We start from the raw sequence: 17445 nt of genomic DNA, 5'->3' as shown, positions 1-17445 counted from the left end.
TATATATATTGTTTAATATATTGTTTAATATATTGTAAACTGTATTATTCCTGTAATAGCACAGCTGAATTTTCAGCTGCTGTTACTCAGTCTTCATTGTTACATGACTGTTATACTTTTTTTTTTCAGGATTCTATGAAGAATAGTTAAAGTAGAAATAGAATAGAAAATAGAATAGAATAGAAAAGTTAAAGTAGCATTTATTGTACATAGAAATCGTTTGTGACAATACTTTTGATCATTTTGCTGCATTTTTGCTGAATAAAAGTTTTAATTTCTTTGTGTATATGTATATAGATTAGTATAAGAAACAGAATGGTAAGGTGTTAAAATCTTCTCAAATCTCAGTGAAATACACTTGTGTGATTTACAGTTGATGTGTAAAATGTCATTGTGTGTCTGCTAACCATCACTCCAAAATGCATCTGGACATAGAAAAATTGTGTGAATGTTTGAATGAGTTTTCAATGAATGATGATTTAAATGTTGTGCTGTTCCTCACCTATGTTTATAGTATGGCTTCAGAAGACTTGGAATGTACTACAGAAGTAGAGTGAACTACTTTTACCATACTTTTTATGGTACAGACAGGGTTTAGCCTTGAGTGAACTAATGGAATCCTCTGAAATGAGAACCATTAGAGTGACATATTAGTGGTGCAAGATAGTAGGACTGACCTACATTGCTTAATATTTGTTTTTATATAACCACCAACTGAATTTTTAATCACAGCTTATTATTTTAGGTTTTCCTTTTGATCCATTACTCTTATTTCATTGCACTCTGTCTGATTGTTCAGTGAATTAGATTTATTTTGAGCTTGTATACGGAAGGCCATTGGTGCACATTCAAACCAGAAAGTGATTAAATAGGGTCAAAATATGTTTTTGAATAATAAAAAAAAAATCTATTCCATCTGATGTAGAATCCAGATCATATACGGCAGGCCTGTTATTGGATTGCTGCTTTTCTGAGAAAACAGAATCCTTTGAGCTCATGCACCCTCCCTCTCTTACTCCTCTGAGAACGTATCCCAGAATGCACTTCAATGTACTCTTGTTTCACGCAAACAGAACTGTTATCGTAGAGATGTGTGCTGGTTTTTACACATTGGGAAGCAGCGGTTTTCCTGCTGCAGCAGAACTCCCCCCCCCATTAAATCTATTCTGATTTCGGATAGGAAGTGACACATGGAGAGATACTTGCTGTGTTGTGCGTGGAGATAGTGTGCTGGATGATGATTTGTGCTGGCAAACTTAAGGTTTAAACTTATTCACAGCATACGTGGAAAGAGAAAACTCTAGGTGCATGCGTATGGCAGATTATGTTTACATTTCTATACGTTTCCAGCCAAATAAAGCCTCTCACGGTGCACTCAACCCAGAGCGTATAGCCTCTGGAAGGAAATGTGCTCAAACAGACAGATTCCTCTGTCATTTTTGATGATGCTTTCGGGAAGGTGAAGAAGTCGTGAACGTGTGTTGAAAGATTCCTTAAGGGTGTGGCCTGTTATGAATGGTGACAAGCCACTGTATTTTGTCCTACCTGGAAATCGCAGTGATGTATGCTTTGTGCTGAGAGCAGGGAGAGGTAGATAGGTGGAGAGGGATCACAATTGATATGCTGTTCATATGTGGCGTCATCTCGTAGCCATATTCCAGGTACAACGTAAGAGGATTTTTAGCAGATGATAGCACCGATTTCTTCTTTTACACAGATACTGACACTGATGTCTTTCAGTCTAATAAAGGCGAGTCTTATGTTGTGTGTTTCACTGGAGAGATGATTCACAACGGATCAAACTATCCTTATAAAAAATACCATCAAAAGTCCTGAAATATTGATTCAAAAATAAACATCTTAGAAACGACTGGACACTTACCCAGTTTTGAATGATTGTGTGAGAACAACTAGTGTTCAAACACTTTTGAGCCAATATTATATATTACTCTGAATTTATGATTGTGCGTTAATAATTGTAAATGTGTTTTTGTGTGGTTGAGTTTTTGGGAATATTTCCCACCCTCAGTATTTGGGAAGAAGTGAATAGTCACCCTCAACCATGCGTCTGTCTGTATATTCAATATTAAGTTTAGTTGTGCGTGGAGATAGTGTATACGGAAGGCCATTGGTGCACATTCAAACCAGAAAGTGATTAAATAGGGTCAAAATGTGTTTTTGAATAAAAAAAAAAATCTATTCCATCTGATATAGAATCCAGATCATATACGGCAGGCCTGTTATTGGATTGCTGCTTTTCTGAGAAAACAGAATCCTTTGAGCTCATGCACCCTCCCTCTCTTACTCCTCTGAGAACGTATCCCAGAATGCACTTCAATGTACTCTTGTTTCACGCAAACAGAACTGTTATCGTAGAGATGTGTGCTGGTTTTTACACATTGGGAAGCAGCGGTTTTCCTGCTGCAGCAGAACTCCCCCCCCCATTAAATCTATTCTGATTTCGGATAGGAAGTGACACATGGAGAGATACTTGCTGTGTTGTGCGTGGAGATGTATGCTGTGAATAAGTTTAAACCTTAAGTTTGCCAGCACAAATCATCATCCAGCACACTATCTCCACGCACAACACAGCAAGTACCTCTCCATGTGTCACTTCCTATCCAAAATCAGAAAAGCCCCAGAATGCTTGTCCCACATTACCGTCGAAAAAACGGCACTCCTTGTGCTTACACAACCTGTTAGAAACAGAAATGAGAACAGAAAACACATATTCTATTATTTTCTCATTTTTTCTCTCTCTCATTTTCCATCTTGCTATTAACACATGTGTGGAGAGACTGAGGTAATGCCAGTAAGTACAGAGCAGTGCTTGTCCCAAAAGTAATAACTTCCTCTTGAGCTTAATTAAGAAATTTCTATTCTGATTTCGGATAGGAAGTGACACATGGAGAGATACTTGCTGTGTTGTGCGTGGAGATAGTGTGCTGGATGATGATTTGTGCTGGCAAACTTAAGGTTTAAACTTATTCACAGCATACGTGGAAAGAGAAAACTCTAGGTGCATGCGTATGGCAGATTATGTTTACATTTCTATACGTTTCCAGCCAAATAAAGCCTCTCACGGTGCACTCAACCCAGAGCGTATAGCCTCTGGAAGGAAATGTGCTCAAACAGACAGATTCCTCTGTCATTTTTGATGATGCTTTCGGGAAGGTGAAGAAGTCGTGAACGTGTGTTGAAAGATTCCTTAAGGGTGTGGCCTGTTATGAATGGTGACAAGCCACTGTATTTTGTCCTACCTGGAAATCGCAGTGATGTATGCTTTGTGCTGAGAGCAGGGAGAGGTAGATAGGTGGAGAGGGATCACAATTGATATGCTGTTCATATGTGGCGTCATCTCGTAGCCATATTCCAGGTACAACGTAAGAGGATTTTTAGCAGATGATAGCACCGATTTCTTCTTTTACACAGATACTGACACTGATGTCTTTCAGTCTAATAAAGGCGAGTCTTATGTTGTGTGTTTTTCTCATTTTTTCTCTCTCTCATTTTCCATCTTGCTATTAACACATGTGTGGAGAGACTGAGGTAATGCCAGTAAGTACAGAGCAGTGCTTGTCCCAAAAGTAATAACTTCCTCTTGAGCTTAATTAAGAAATTCACGCTGTTGCTCACATGCGAAGACAGCCAACACAACCGTGAGGGAATTCAGGAAGGACTATGGAGGTGATGAAATGAAACTACGTTTCCTCTCAGATTTGTTAGGATGATTTCATCATGTGCCTCCGGCTGACGTCCGCATGTCTCACATGTCAGCCGCGCTGCACAGTCGGACACATTCACAGCATACATGGAAAGAGAAAACTCTAGGTGCATGCGTATGGCAGATTATGTTTACATTTCTATACGTTTCCAGCCAAATAAAGCCTCTCACGGTGCACTCAACCCAGAGCGTATAGCCTCTGGAAGGAAATGTGCTCAAACAGACAGATTCCTCTGTCATTTTTGATGATGCTTTCGGGAAGGTGAAGAAGTCGTGAACGTGTGTTGAAAGATTCCTTAAGGGTGTGGCCTGTTATGAATGGTGACAAGCCACTGTATTTTGTCCTACCTGGAAATCGCAGTGATGTATGCTTTGTGCTGAGAGCAGGGAGAGGTAGATAGGTGGAGAGGGATCACAATTGATATGCTGTTCATATGTGGCGTCATCTCGTAGCCATATTCCAGGTACAACGTAAGAGGATTTTTAGCAGATGATGGCACCGATTTCTTCTTTTACACAGATACTGACACTCTGATGTCTTTCAGTCTAATAAAGGCGAGTCTTATGTTGTGTGTTTCACTGGAGAGATGATTCACAACGGATCAAACTATCCTTATAAAAAATACCATCAAAAGCCCTGAAATATTGATTCAAAAATAAACATCTTAGAAACGACTGGACACTTACCCAGTTTTGAATGATTGTGCGAGAACAACTAGTGTTCAAACACTTTTGAGCCAATATTATATATTACTCTGAATTTATGATTGTGCGTTAATAATTGTAAATGCGTTTTTGTGTGGTTGAGTTTTTGGGAATATTTCCCACCCTCAGTATTTGGGAAGAAGTGAATAGTCACCCTCAACCATGCGTCTGTCTGTATATTCAATATTAAGTTTAGTGAGAGATGCCAGTAAATTAAGCATTAACATGATTTCTAAGTCACTCAAATATCTGTATATAGATAAGCATCAAAAGACAGATACTTAAAATAAATGCTTTTATTTTGACGTTTTTATTAAACAAAAAATCCTGAAATCATGGTTTTTATCATGGTTTCTTTAAGCATATTTAGTAGCAACTGTTTTCAGTATTGATAATGAGAAATGTTTCTCCAGCACCACAACAGCATATTAGAATGATTTCTAAAGGATCGTGTGACACTAAGTAATGGCTGCTGAGAATTCAGCTTTTATCATTTAAAATTTTAAAATATAATAAATTAGAAAACAGTTCATTTAAATTGCAATAATATTTCACTATATTGCTGAAATGTTAATATAAATGCAGCCTTGGTGAGAAAAAGAGACTAGGGTGTGTATATTATGTATAAACAGCCTGAAACATTGATATGTGATGTAAAGCTGTTATGATTAGATTTCATGGCAAAACTCACAAGTGGTGTTTCACCCCCAAGTTTAATCGAAACCTACACCACTGCATAATAGTGTCTGTTATATTAGAGTAAAAGTGCTTAATGATGCATATTGGCAGCAGTGAGTATTGAATAGTAATATCTTCACAGTAACATCAGTACTGAAGCTGATGCTAATTTTAAATTGCATCAGGCATTAAAAATAATGCTATACAGGGGGCACAAACAAATTAACATGTATTTATTCTGAAAAGGGGAAATTATCTTTTGGGGAGGGTGCAATTACATCTGGCATACCATTCACTATTTTAACGTTTTATCTTGATTAACCGTTTGGTATAATGCACAATGAAAATTCCCATTATTGGATGGTAGAGCATATTTGATGCTCTCAAAATGCACTTTATCCAGCAATCTATGGTTTAATTGGCAGGAGTGTTTCCCCTTTAAAAGCTCCCAGTTTCCCTCACATAGCGAATCATTTGCAGTGCCACCTGTCTCTGTGTGCATAGAGTGCACTGTGTGACATTTAGTGAGCACACATCATACTCCAGAGATAGGAACATTTTTTTTCAAAGGTGTACAGTTTGGTTTGCTCTTCACTTACAGCTGTGTCTATCACAACAGTATCTCAGCATTAGTCACAAGCACCACTCACCTCGCTCTTCAAATGAAAGGTGATGTGGTCCTCTGTCAGGGAGGAGAAGAATTACGCAATGTAGGTTTGGATAAGGGCAAGGGGACCTGAGGTCCCAATTCTGTCCTGCTCATGCATGACTGGCAGCCAGGATACCTCTGGATTTGGACACTAGTTCTACATCCTGGATAAAAAAAAAACACAAATGTATTTAACAAGAAAAAAAAGGAATCATGTATCCGTCAGTAAAGGAATCATGAAAAATGCATCACAGTTTCCATAAAAACTAAGAGGCACGGTATTTTAGACAATCAGCATATTAGAATGATTTTTGAAGGGATTATGTGACACTGAAAATTGAAGAAATGGCTGCTTAAAATTCAGCTTTGCCATCAGAAATAAATTACATTTTAAAATATATTAAAAATAGAAAACAGTTATTTTGAATTGTAATTGTAATGACATTTCACAATATTACTGTTTTTGCTGTATTTTGAGTAAATAAATACAGCCTTGGTGAGCACAAGAGACTTTTCAAAAACATACCAAACCATACCAAAATCTTTAACATATTTGCATAAAGTGCATCAAACTTAAATCCTTTCATTTTACTTGCAAAATCTATAATTTTACTTGCAAATCTCATAAAATGGCATTTAAAATATGACGCGAGGCAATATAATCATATATGGTTAAGTGGATTATTTGTAGGTATGTTCAGCTTTTTAAGGCCTGTAACACACTTTTAGTAAATATTTTACCCTCAAAACTGCAGCGATTTGTTTGTTCCTAATACTATGCATTTCAGTCTTCGCCAAAATTTATGTTTAGTCAAGCTTTTCTCGTGAGAGGTTGTCTAATTCTGTGCTTTATGATGAACATGATGAATACAAAGCCAGCAGATGAAATAGACAGAAACACTGGAAGTGGGACAGTGAGAATGAGAGAAAGACTTGAAAGGTTGGGGTCCCAACAGCTTTGCGTTCATCCTGGCACCTATAGATGAGCGCTCCATAGACTCCCTGCCATGTTTGTTTGTTAAAGAGGCTAATGCGCTTTAGCAGTGGGACTGGAGCTGTGGATATTTACCCCAAATGCTAATCAAGACAGAACACGCTGTTAGGACTGGACCAGGGACAGGAGAGCATGGCATGGATGGATGAATGGACAGAGAGCGAGTGATAGGGATCAGAATGTATGAAAAGAGGGTTATGTTTAGACTGGATGAACGCCAGCTCACACCAGCTCTGAGTTCTGGAGAGAGAGCAGGCATTTGAGATGCACTGCAAAAAAAGGGTGTTTTCATAACGCACAGAGAGATCCATTTTCTTGTCCTACAGCAGCTGGACACAGAAGACTGATGGCTGAAGCTATTGAGATGCTGGCCCAAAGTAACATAAGACTCTCTATGTTCTAAAAGATCACATTAGCAGCGGCTAATTTTCCTCACATAAAAGTGCTCTCTTTTCAGTCGTGCACACGCTTCACGTGTCATGTGAGATGTTAGTCAGTTTAATCAGCGCATGTTGCAGTCCTCCGTCACAGCAGAGACTTCCTCTGCCATTACAAACATCTGCAATGCAGCAGTGCACAGCACACACCCGACTCACAGCAGCTATTGTGAGTGTGTGACTGTGTGTGTGTGTGTGTGTGTGTGCCGGGGAGATAGACGCCATTTCTAGGCTCTGAGTGAAGTTAAAGCAACGAGCCACCAGAGGCTTTGCTTTACTGTGAGTTATAGTGGATTATAGTTTTATTTAAAATGCCAGCAATAACAATATGATAACAGAAACCAGTGTTGAATAAATAGTTGAAATTGTTATTAATAATTATCAGAATTATCTGTGATTAGACTAACTGTAGGCTGTTTGCGGTTGCCAGGCAACATAGCAACTACTATCGGCATGGATTTTTGTCGATAACCGATAGTTCCAGCAATCAACTATCGGTGCTGATTAATCGGCAAAACCGATACATCGGTCGACCTCTAAACTTGGCACATTAATTTTGATTTGTCAACAGCTTTAAATGCTCCTCATCCAATTAAAAATATTTATTATTAATTATTAATGTTATAAATTGCAGTAAAATAGCAGTATGACTTTGTTTGGTTTTTACAAGGGCATTGTCCCTTACTAAAGCTAAAAAAAAATGATTAAGAGAATAAAACAACAACAATAATTAACATTATTATTATTATAAAAGTAGTATTATTTTAAAATATAATATATGTTGAGTTGACTAATTCTGTCAAAACTAGAGTGAGGAAAAAATTGCAGATATTATTATTATTATTATTAATAGTATATTTTTTAGTAATTTTGCAAACACTGTTGCGGATTTAATGTAATGTTAGTGTTTTTGTGGCTTTTAGTCTATGGTAGATATTTAAACAGCATCAACATAAGTTAGTTACATGATTATTGACGTTGGTTGTTGTTGTTATTGTTGTCTTGATTATTATTAAATGAATACATTTGTATTATTTAAAAATAATATAATATTTATGTTGATTTCACAACTAAAATAGGGTGGGAAGAGATTTGAGTCTTATACAGTGAGAATGCAAAAAGAACTGGGTTCTTTTTTTTTTTACTCACTTGAATTATACTTGTTTCTATTGCACACCCTGTTGTACAAGTGTTTTTGTGACTTTTATCCTTAGATCTAAACCACATCAACATGGGATAGATAGTTACATGCTTGTCATATTGCTGTTCAAATTGCATTCAGAATGTTTGTCAAAATAATCACAATCTTTTTGTCCAAATCATGTTTGAAGCCATCATTTTCAGGAATATTGCACACTCCCTCTTTCTTTTTTTCTTTCCCCATCTCTCTCTGTTGGTTAACTGTGCTCTGTATACATAGCTCTGTATTCTTTGGTGTATCAGCTTTGCCTGCATGCCGTCCATCGATCGCCTTTACTCCACTGCCTGACTGCCATTGATCGGAATATAAAGCAGGAAGAAGTGTGCTTCACCACAGGGCTACACGCACAGACACGGACACACCGTGATACATATGTACCACACCATCTGTGGTCAGCCTTTATGCCTGATAGGATGCTGGGTGCTTAACAGATTTTATTGTGCAGATAAATGATGTTGCATAAAAGGAGGGGGTGAAGGAGATTTGCTATCTTTATTGAATAACTCTTGAGGGCGCTACCATCAGTCCTACATCATACTGTGTGCTGATATGTGTATCAGACTCCTGGGTGTGGCTATCATACAGGTACTGGACAGGATAAGGCACAACATGCATTCATGCATATCTCTGGTAGCAGTGAGAGGATCATTTTACATGGCAGCTACTGCGTGTTCCATGTGCTTTTTAAGGGCTATTTTAAAGATTGCTTTTAAACAAGTATGAGATTTGTTGTTGGAGATATAGGCAGCTATACTGTATGTTTTCTGGTATAACATCCTATTAATACGGTGTGGGAAAATTTCTAAATGTTTTCTAAATAAATCTAATTAAATAATTTATGAATGTAATAATTAGCTGCATGATAAAATATTATTTAGAATTTTTTTTATTGTATTCACTTAGGCTGGCCGCACACTAGAGGATTTTAAAGGGGTCATATGATGCTGCTAAAAATAACATTATTTTGTGTATTTGGTGTAATGAAATGTCTTTATGCGGTTTAAGGTTCAAAAAACACATTATTTTCCACATACTGTACATTATTGTTTCTCCTCTATGCCCGCCTTTCTGAAACGCGTCAATTTTTACAAAGCTCATCGGTCTGAAAAGCGAGGTGTGGTCTGATTGGCCAGCTATCCAGTGTGCTGTGATTGGCCGAATACCTCAAGCGTGTGACGGAAATGTTACGCCCCTCACCATATTGTGATGCCTTGTCGGAGCGAAGAGACATAAACATTAAAACCCATTATAAACGAGGCATTTGTTTCATCCAGTGGGGACATAATTACGGATTATAATGACTTATACTGAGACTTTAGTCTTTGCAACTTTACAGATCTTCTTTATGCACCAAGAGCTTGTAACACTCCAAAGAGAAAGGAAAATTTGAAATTGCATCATATGACCCCTTTAAGGCCGATTTTAAGCCCGATTTGCACCCCCGAACGATCGGGGGGTGTGGTCGATTCGCAGCTTGTCGCAAGCGATTTTTGACCAAAAAAATCCTCTATTGTGTGGTGTCATTGCGATTATTTAACTGCTCCCGATCGAGACGGAGCATCGCCGAACTCAAATTATTGATCGGGCTGCCTCTGACGTGATACCCGCGATAGCTAATGAGAGCGAGCAAGCGTCACCTACCTGATGTTGCGTGCTTCTATAGCTCAAACTTGGCAGCCACAAACATGCCATGAAAGCAGAGAGCATCACCCATATTCTTTTCTATACTTTGTTTTTCATTGTACAACAGAACGCGCGCCGGGAGAGCCAGCTGACAACGTCGATTGTCCTCTATTTGTTTTTCTTGTCTAGTCACGTTTGATCTCGCGAGTGTCCGTGAGGTCTCGTGTCACTGTGAAATCGTTCCTACAATCATCAAGTGTGTTGTCTCGTGGTCTGGTGTAATCATCTAGTGTGCGGATTATAAGGCTAAAAATCGGTTGAACTGTCTTCATGTCTGTGGTCTCCCATGGTTTTAAAATATTTTAAGATTCGAAAATTGTCTAGTGTGCAGCCTGCTTTAGGGTTTTTTATATTTATTTTATATTTATTTATTTATTAATTTTATTTTATGCAGATGTTTTCTTACTGTTAAAAAATCTTACTAATTTCTGACTAGTATTTAGAAACCAAAATAGTAATATTATCTAATATGTAGATAATATTACTATTACAAAAAGTCTTTTGGCAATTTTTCTTCATATTTTACATACCTTCTAGCACCCCCTAGTGACCCTTGGTGAGCATAATCTGGATATCACAGAATTGTGTGAAATTCAGTAAAATTATGATGATGAATGTTTGAGACACTATTAACATTTTTGAATCTTTGACTTTTGGGATCTTTGGGATCTAATTTTGAGATCTTGGCAAATCTGAGAACAGTTGAGATGTTGCTCTGAGATCTCTTCTGAAATGAATGGAGAATCAAGTGAGATGGTAATAGAAATAATAATAATAATCTCACCCTCATGAGAAACATGTGAGAAGCATGTAGACTGACTGGGAGAAACAATAAAGATATTAAAAAGATCCCATCTGTGATTTATCCCTTCCTATGGGAAAATGTGTTCCCAGTTTCCATTGCTCTCTGTATTGTTTTCCACTGAATGCCTCTTCTTCTGGTTACATACATCATTACTGTCACCTATTCGCTGTGTTTTTCCCTACTGGCCCTGCTCTGTACTTGCACCTTGGCGTGGTTGCAGACCAGAACATTGTGCTATGAGGGACTTGGGGGCCGTTGTAAATGGCTGGCCAAAGGAAGAACGCCCTAAACCTATCAGCCAACAGAGAGACCAAAAGCACAGAGTGGCCTGCAGAACTATGGCATGGGAGGTGGTCCTCTTTCAGTGACAGGAAATCGCCATTGACCTCTGCATTCAGACGAGAAATGGGGGGAGAGAGACGAGTGAGATAGCAAGACAGCCAGAGAGAGATTGTCAATGTCTGACATTTCTAGCCAACAACAAGTGCTCTGTGATGAGGGAATTCAAATCTACAAGGACAAGACCATAGCTATTCACTACATCCCGACTTTGATAAAACAGATTACTGAAGCCTCAACTTGTAAACTGTGATCTGTTTTTGAAAAGATCTATACCAGTGAATTTCTGCTGCTGGATTGCTGAAGTTCCATCAGAGATTTGACATTTTGCCAGATATGAGTATTCATAGATAAGCAGCTATTTCGTTGACTTGCTTCTCTCATGTCACAAGCGTTTGATGCATTTGTTGAGAGAAAGGGAAGATAAAGTGGCTCAGCTTTACAACTGGACACTGAAACAGCCTGATGGATACTGGGTTCTTACAGAATAGCTGTCAAAAGCCTAAAATTGTGTAACAACAGATCATGTGATTATGCTTAATCATTTAAAAGCGTATCATTTTAAGGCCCTGACGCACCAAGTGCTCGGACTTCAGCCAACGTCGGTCAGCCGCTTTAACCGCTGCAAGTTTTCTAGCATCAGCTTGGTATGTCAAGGCTCTTAAATGGATGAAAATGGATGAATGGATTAAATAAAACCCATTCAACAGCTGGATATTTGCCTTTTATGCAGCTCTAAATGTAAACATCTTGCACTGATCTGCCGGCTTATGCAATGTTCTGTGCATAGTTTTGATTCAAAACTGGAGAAAAATATCATACTTTCCAATGTCATTCATTCATTCATTCATTTATGGTTGGTTGGTTGTCTTGTCAAATTTTCATAATGAGGTGCTTATAACACTGGCTTTTTTTTTTGTACATGAAAATAAAAAATATGTACACATGTAAGGTCATGTAAAATTGTTCTTTTATTGGGTACAACTAAATGATTGGATAATCTATCCAAGATTAATCTAGTGATTTCTGACCTTCTGGTTATTTTGTAATATATAGCCTAAAAAAATCATACATATAGCTTGTATGTAAAAACACTTTTATTGCAAATGTGAATTGTGGAAATTTTGGGCTAAGTTCTAAATAACCACTTACCCTCGTGTCATTCCAAATCTGTATGTGGAGCAAAAGATACTTTGAAGAATGCTCCCATCGACTTTCATTATATAGACATTGAAAATCAATAGGTACCAAGTGACCAACATTCTTCAAAATATCTTCTTTCGTTTTCAGCAGATGAAAGAAATGCATACATGTTTGGAAGAACGTGATGGTGAATAAATGAGGGCAGAATTTTCATTCTTGGGTGGACTATCTCTTTAAGCTAACATTTCAGTGAGACGCATAAATCATCAGCTAACTCTGAGAGCTTTGTCCACAGTGTTCTCTGTATTGTTGTTTCTGAGCTAATCGATTCTCTGTGACCTTCACTGTATGTCAAGCCGCCAGGCACTCTGGGGGAATGTCACATCTGAGAGACGGCATCAGTGCTTGGCCCTGGGGAATCCCATCCCTTAACACCCTGCACCTGCCTCGGCCCACGGAAACAAACTAAGATAGAGAGGATGTCAGGGTCTGAGTAGATCTTCCCATCTCCAATCTCTCCAAACTGTTGATTCCGACAGCAGTTTGTCAAAAGGTCTGGCTATGCACTCAGATGCAATTATTGGAAACTGAATGGAATTTTTATTAAAAACATTTATAGTTTTATTTATTAAGGTCCTGAGATCCTCCTCGGGGCCGTTCTGTCACCTGGCGGCCTGAACGCATGCCAAATTAGCCTTAGAGGACCTGGTGAATATCCTGAAAATTAATGAGTGTGAATATGATATCTTCCACAGCTGATACTCAAACAACGTTATTAGTGGCTGCCAAAACAATCATGCAAAATTAATGTTAATTTTTGTTAATTATTTATTTGTATATTACAATTATATGTAAAATGCAATTAATCATGCTTTTCGACGCCATACATAAATTCCATAAGCTTTAATGTTGATGTTTTTTCCTACTCTGCAGTCATTATGTACAAATGGGGGCTTTTCTTACCAAATATTGATACGTAATTAATTTGTGTAATTGATCATGACAACTCATAATTAATTTGACAAATACAAGGGTAGTTTGAATGTTTGTGCAAAGAAACAAAGCAAGTCGATTTTGTTTGTATAGCATTTTTAGAATACATTTTGTTTCTAAACAGCTTTACAGAAAATCATGATGTTAGTAGTATCTTAATATCTTCAGGCTTTATAGTCACATTTAGCAGATATTGCTATTGCTTTATAAATGAGTGCACTGTATGTATGCAGATTAAGTTGGATGTACTGTATATCCAACTTGATATATAGATCTGTGAGATAATATAGCTTAGACTTTGCAACAGTAGTAAAAATCACGTAGCCGAGATTTGCAATTGCTTTACTTGAATGTACTATATGTATGCAGATAAAGTTGGATATATATCCAATTTTAAATATATCACTGGCTAATATTAAACAATCAAGCAGCTGGCATTTGCTATTCGGTAGATATTGTTTTACATAAGTGTCTTTACATGACTTTTCTGTTGGTAGGTAAAGTTGGATATATTTGTAGTTGTAGGCTGGAGTAATTAATTTGTTATGTGGTGATATTGAGAATTACGTTTTGGTTCAAATGTCAATCGTATTGCCTACTACTAAGCAGTTTAGTTTAAAATAATTGAATAATACTTATACATAGAACATTTTTTCCATGTAGAACATGATTTAGTAGAAATGTATTATTACTATGTGGTCAATCTTGTTTGTGCGTTGTACAAGGCGACCTTAGTTCACTCAACTAGACAGTATATTCCTCTAACTCCTCAGGCATATTATTAGTTCTGTTTACAGATTTTCAGCAGGTAAGCTTGCACACGTTTTGAAGACTGTAATAAGTGCAAGGTTACCTTATTATGTTGGCTTTAGCAAAGTGAACTTGGCGTCATTAATCACAATGAAGTCTTTTTCCCAAATAGTAGACTCCTGTATTAATTCTAAGTAGCCAGAGAGAGTGATTACTTCATTGAACCTCATTCATCATCCTTCAGTAATGGATCAGGAGCAAAACAAATGAATGCACACTGTACAACAAGTAATAGCAAGCTATGCTCAGCAGAGTAATAAGACGACATTTGGTTGCTTGTTTCAGAAAGGTATTGATGATGTCTCTTGCATTATCTGGTAGTTATGTGGTGCTCTTTGATGTTGCTTTAAAGTGTTCTTTTTTTTGGTAGCCATCTGAGGAGATGTCTTGGATTATGAAGTACAGTAGAAGGTGAAGCGTTGAAAGCTATTGATTTTAATGGTGATGAAATACTCTACCAAAAGACTTCAGAGCTCTTGTACTTCCTGTCAGTGCTTAAAATGGTGTAATCCATACAGAAAGCTGGTAGATTGTGTGCTAAGATACTGAAAAACATACAGTAAATACAATATAAGGCTGATGATACACTGGGTACCTTTTTGAGCAATTTTGCCAGGCAACTTTTTTTGAGCAATGTTGCTTAGGAACTTTCCCTCTGAGAATGGGTAACAGATTTCTATCTGGATACTTTAAATCAATCGTAGGCCCTGTGTCTCACCTAGTTGCCCGTTGATGCCAACATTAACCAAAGTTGTCCAGCAATATTGCTCAAAAAGTTGCCCCATGTATCATCAGCCTAAATGTAATAGAGGATTGGTATGTTATGATCTAGTTAAATGACCACAGAATTTTAATTTTGGGGTGAATTATCCCTTTACTCGCCCTCATGCCATTCCAAACCTGTATAACTTTAATCATTTTTTTGGTGTAACATTAAAAAAAGATATTTCAGCTATTGTTTCAACTGTTTTTGTCAGAATGAAAGTCAATGGGGTCCAAAACAACATACAACTTTCAATTTTATGGCCAAAAAAATAAAACAATCTACACAGAAGAAGGTCATACAGGTTTGTGATTTTGCAAAATATGTGGCATTATCCCCCGTATTACAACTATTAGTCATCTTCTTGGTCTCTCTGACTCACTCACCTAACCTTTTTCTCACCTGGCTGACATATTTTTCCTCTTAATCTGTTGCATGGCATAATTTTTCTCCTCTTTTCTTCTTTATCCCTCAGCATCACCAACTCTACCGCCTTTGAAATCGGAGCATTTCAAGCCATGTCAGGAGAAAGACCTGGCCTATTGCCTGAATGATGGGGAGTGCTTTGTCATCGAGACCTTGAGCGGCCCACACAAACACTGCAGGTATGACTGCACTTCCTGTTTCTGCGATGGAGGGAAAGGGTCATCCTAGTGTTCGCTCAAGAAATAAATGCAATCACTACGGATGGGAGGCTCAGCGGTTTCAGTCCGATGACAATTTCATGACCCATTTTCTGTTAGAATGATCCTTCTGGAACAATCTGCCAGTAAATCTCGCTCTCTCTCATTTTGTCTTCACCTTTCCCTCTCTCTCTCTCTGTCTTGCTCTTCTCTTCCGCCTCCTTTTTCCTACTCTCGTGTCTCATTGCCCTCCTCTCTGGAACTCTCGCTGTTGCATGAAGCTCTTAGTCATGCCAACGATGACAGCTTTGTCATAGCCTGAGAGCTGTCTAAGGTCCCTTCTCTGCTAATTAAAAGTGGCACTTTGCAGAAGTTCATTAGAGGCTTGTTTCGGCTCTGTGGGCTTTTTTCAAGGTTGAAAATAGGATTCACAAAATGGAGGCAGAGAATTTCTGACACTGAAGTGTTCACCTTTTGTATGAAGCGTGAGCACCATTTCAAATAACATGTCCTGGATGTGAGGGTTCACTGCCGTAGGTTTTGCATGAGCAGTCTTTTCCTCATTTGCCTAATGGAACACAGAGACATTGCATGTTTGAAACTGAAGAGTCAAGAAGGAGCAGAAGCCAAGTGTCCTCATTTTAATCAGTGGTAATTGGTGGTGTTGTTTTAGGTGGCCCATTTATTTGACTGAAGCTTAGCTAGTTCAAATGCTCTGGCTCTGATTAATTCCTTGAACACTCTTCCCTCCCAACTTAAAGCCAAGGACATCCATGCATATGTCTGTTCCTCAAAACAAGGTGGTGATGGTCTCAGAGGATCAATTCACTGGAGAGGGTGGATTCTATAGAAAGATAATGCTATTAAATCTATTTGCATGGCAGGGCTTTTCAGGGCATTTTTAATCATCTACATAAAGCGAAGCAATTTGTGCTTTTAGTCTATCAGAAAGTGACAGGCACTGATTTGATGTGTTTGGAGTCTATATGAACTGATACTTTATGCTGCTTTAGATGTGTTTTGTGACCCCTGCTATTCAGCATGTTATATACTGCTGCTTCCCCCAGACCATCCTTGATCCTTTTTTTTTTCTCCAGTGAATGCATCTAGTTCACCCGAAGAGTGTCTTATTATTGTATTAATAGATTTAATGGTATTTTGTAAGTGTGCCCTGATTTTTTTTCTAGATGTAATGATTGACTAATGGCCCATGCGCCATTATTTAGTCATTATATCTAAATAAAAAGCCTGGCTGCTTGTATCTGACTGCCCTTTTTGAGTCTAGCAGAGTCTGACAGTGTAGTTTTTGTATTAAAATTAAATATGTAGGGCTGCATCAAGAGTCAACTTTTTATAACCCATTACACATTTTACATTAGATGGTTATGTGCTGCATTTTACGTCCACTGGCTCTTATTCAACACAAAGCATTATGCTTGAACTGTGCAACCAGTCACTTTCTCAATAAGCTCATGTTTGCTCTCACCAATTTGCTGAAGTGCTATCACTGTAAGGGTACCATTGTGTTCAAAGATCTAAAAGCTATGCTAAGTACCATGTACAGACAGTGTCCTCCAAACATGTACGAGTCTATGATGCATTGGCTACCATGGCATACAGCCAGGGTCCAAAATTAACACCTGCCAAGCACTGAATTTTAGTAAAAAAAAAAAAAAAAAGCAGCATTTAGTAAATGACGTTGAAAATTAAATTATTAAAATTATTAGCTCAAGTAATAAAGATTTACTGAATAATTTATGTAAGTACTCTCACCAAAAAGGCAAATTTCACTTTTCTGTTTTAAACCCTACAGAACAGTGGTCCTTTTTACTTCCATAGAAAGTTGCCTTTTCAGCATCTCCCTGTTTTGTTCAGCTTTGTTAAGATTTTTTTCCATT

At 37.7% G+C, this 17445-nt stretch overlaps 1 protein-coding gene across 1 annotated transcript in view; it reads left to right on the top strand.

Moving 5' to 3' along the window:
* nrg3a (neuregulin 3a) overlaps window positions 1-17445 on the top strand; it is a 328241-nt gene that overhangs the window by 189568 nt on the left and 121228 nt on the right. Inside the window, exon 2 of the mRNA XM_016457868.1 lies at window positions 15400-15529. Coding sequence (XP_016313354.1) covers window positions 15400-15529 — 130 coding nt within the window. The remainder of the gene's footprint in view (window positions 1-15399; window positions 15530-17445) is intronic.

The sequence above is a fragment of the Sinocyclocheilus anshuiensis genome, unplaced genomic scaffold, assembly GCF_001515605.1.
Source record: "Sinocyclocheilus anshuiensis isolate Anshui unplaced genomic scaffold, SAMN03320099.WGS_v1.1 scaffold63, whole genome shotgun sequence".
NCBI lineage: Eukaryota > Metazoa > Chordata > Actinopteri > Cypriniformes > Cyprinidae > Sinocyclocheilus > Sinocyclocheilus anshuiensis.
Note: the sequence above shows the minus strand (reverse complement) of the source record. Positions and strands in the feature narration are given on the sequence as shown.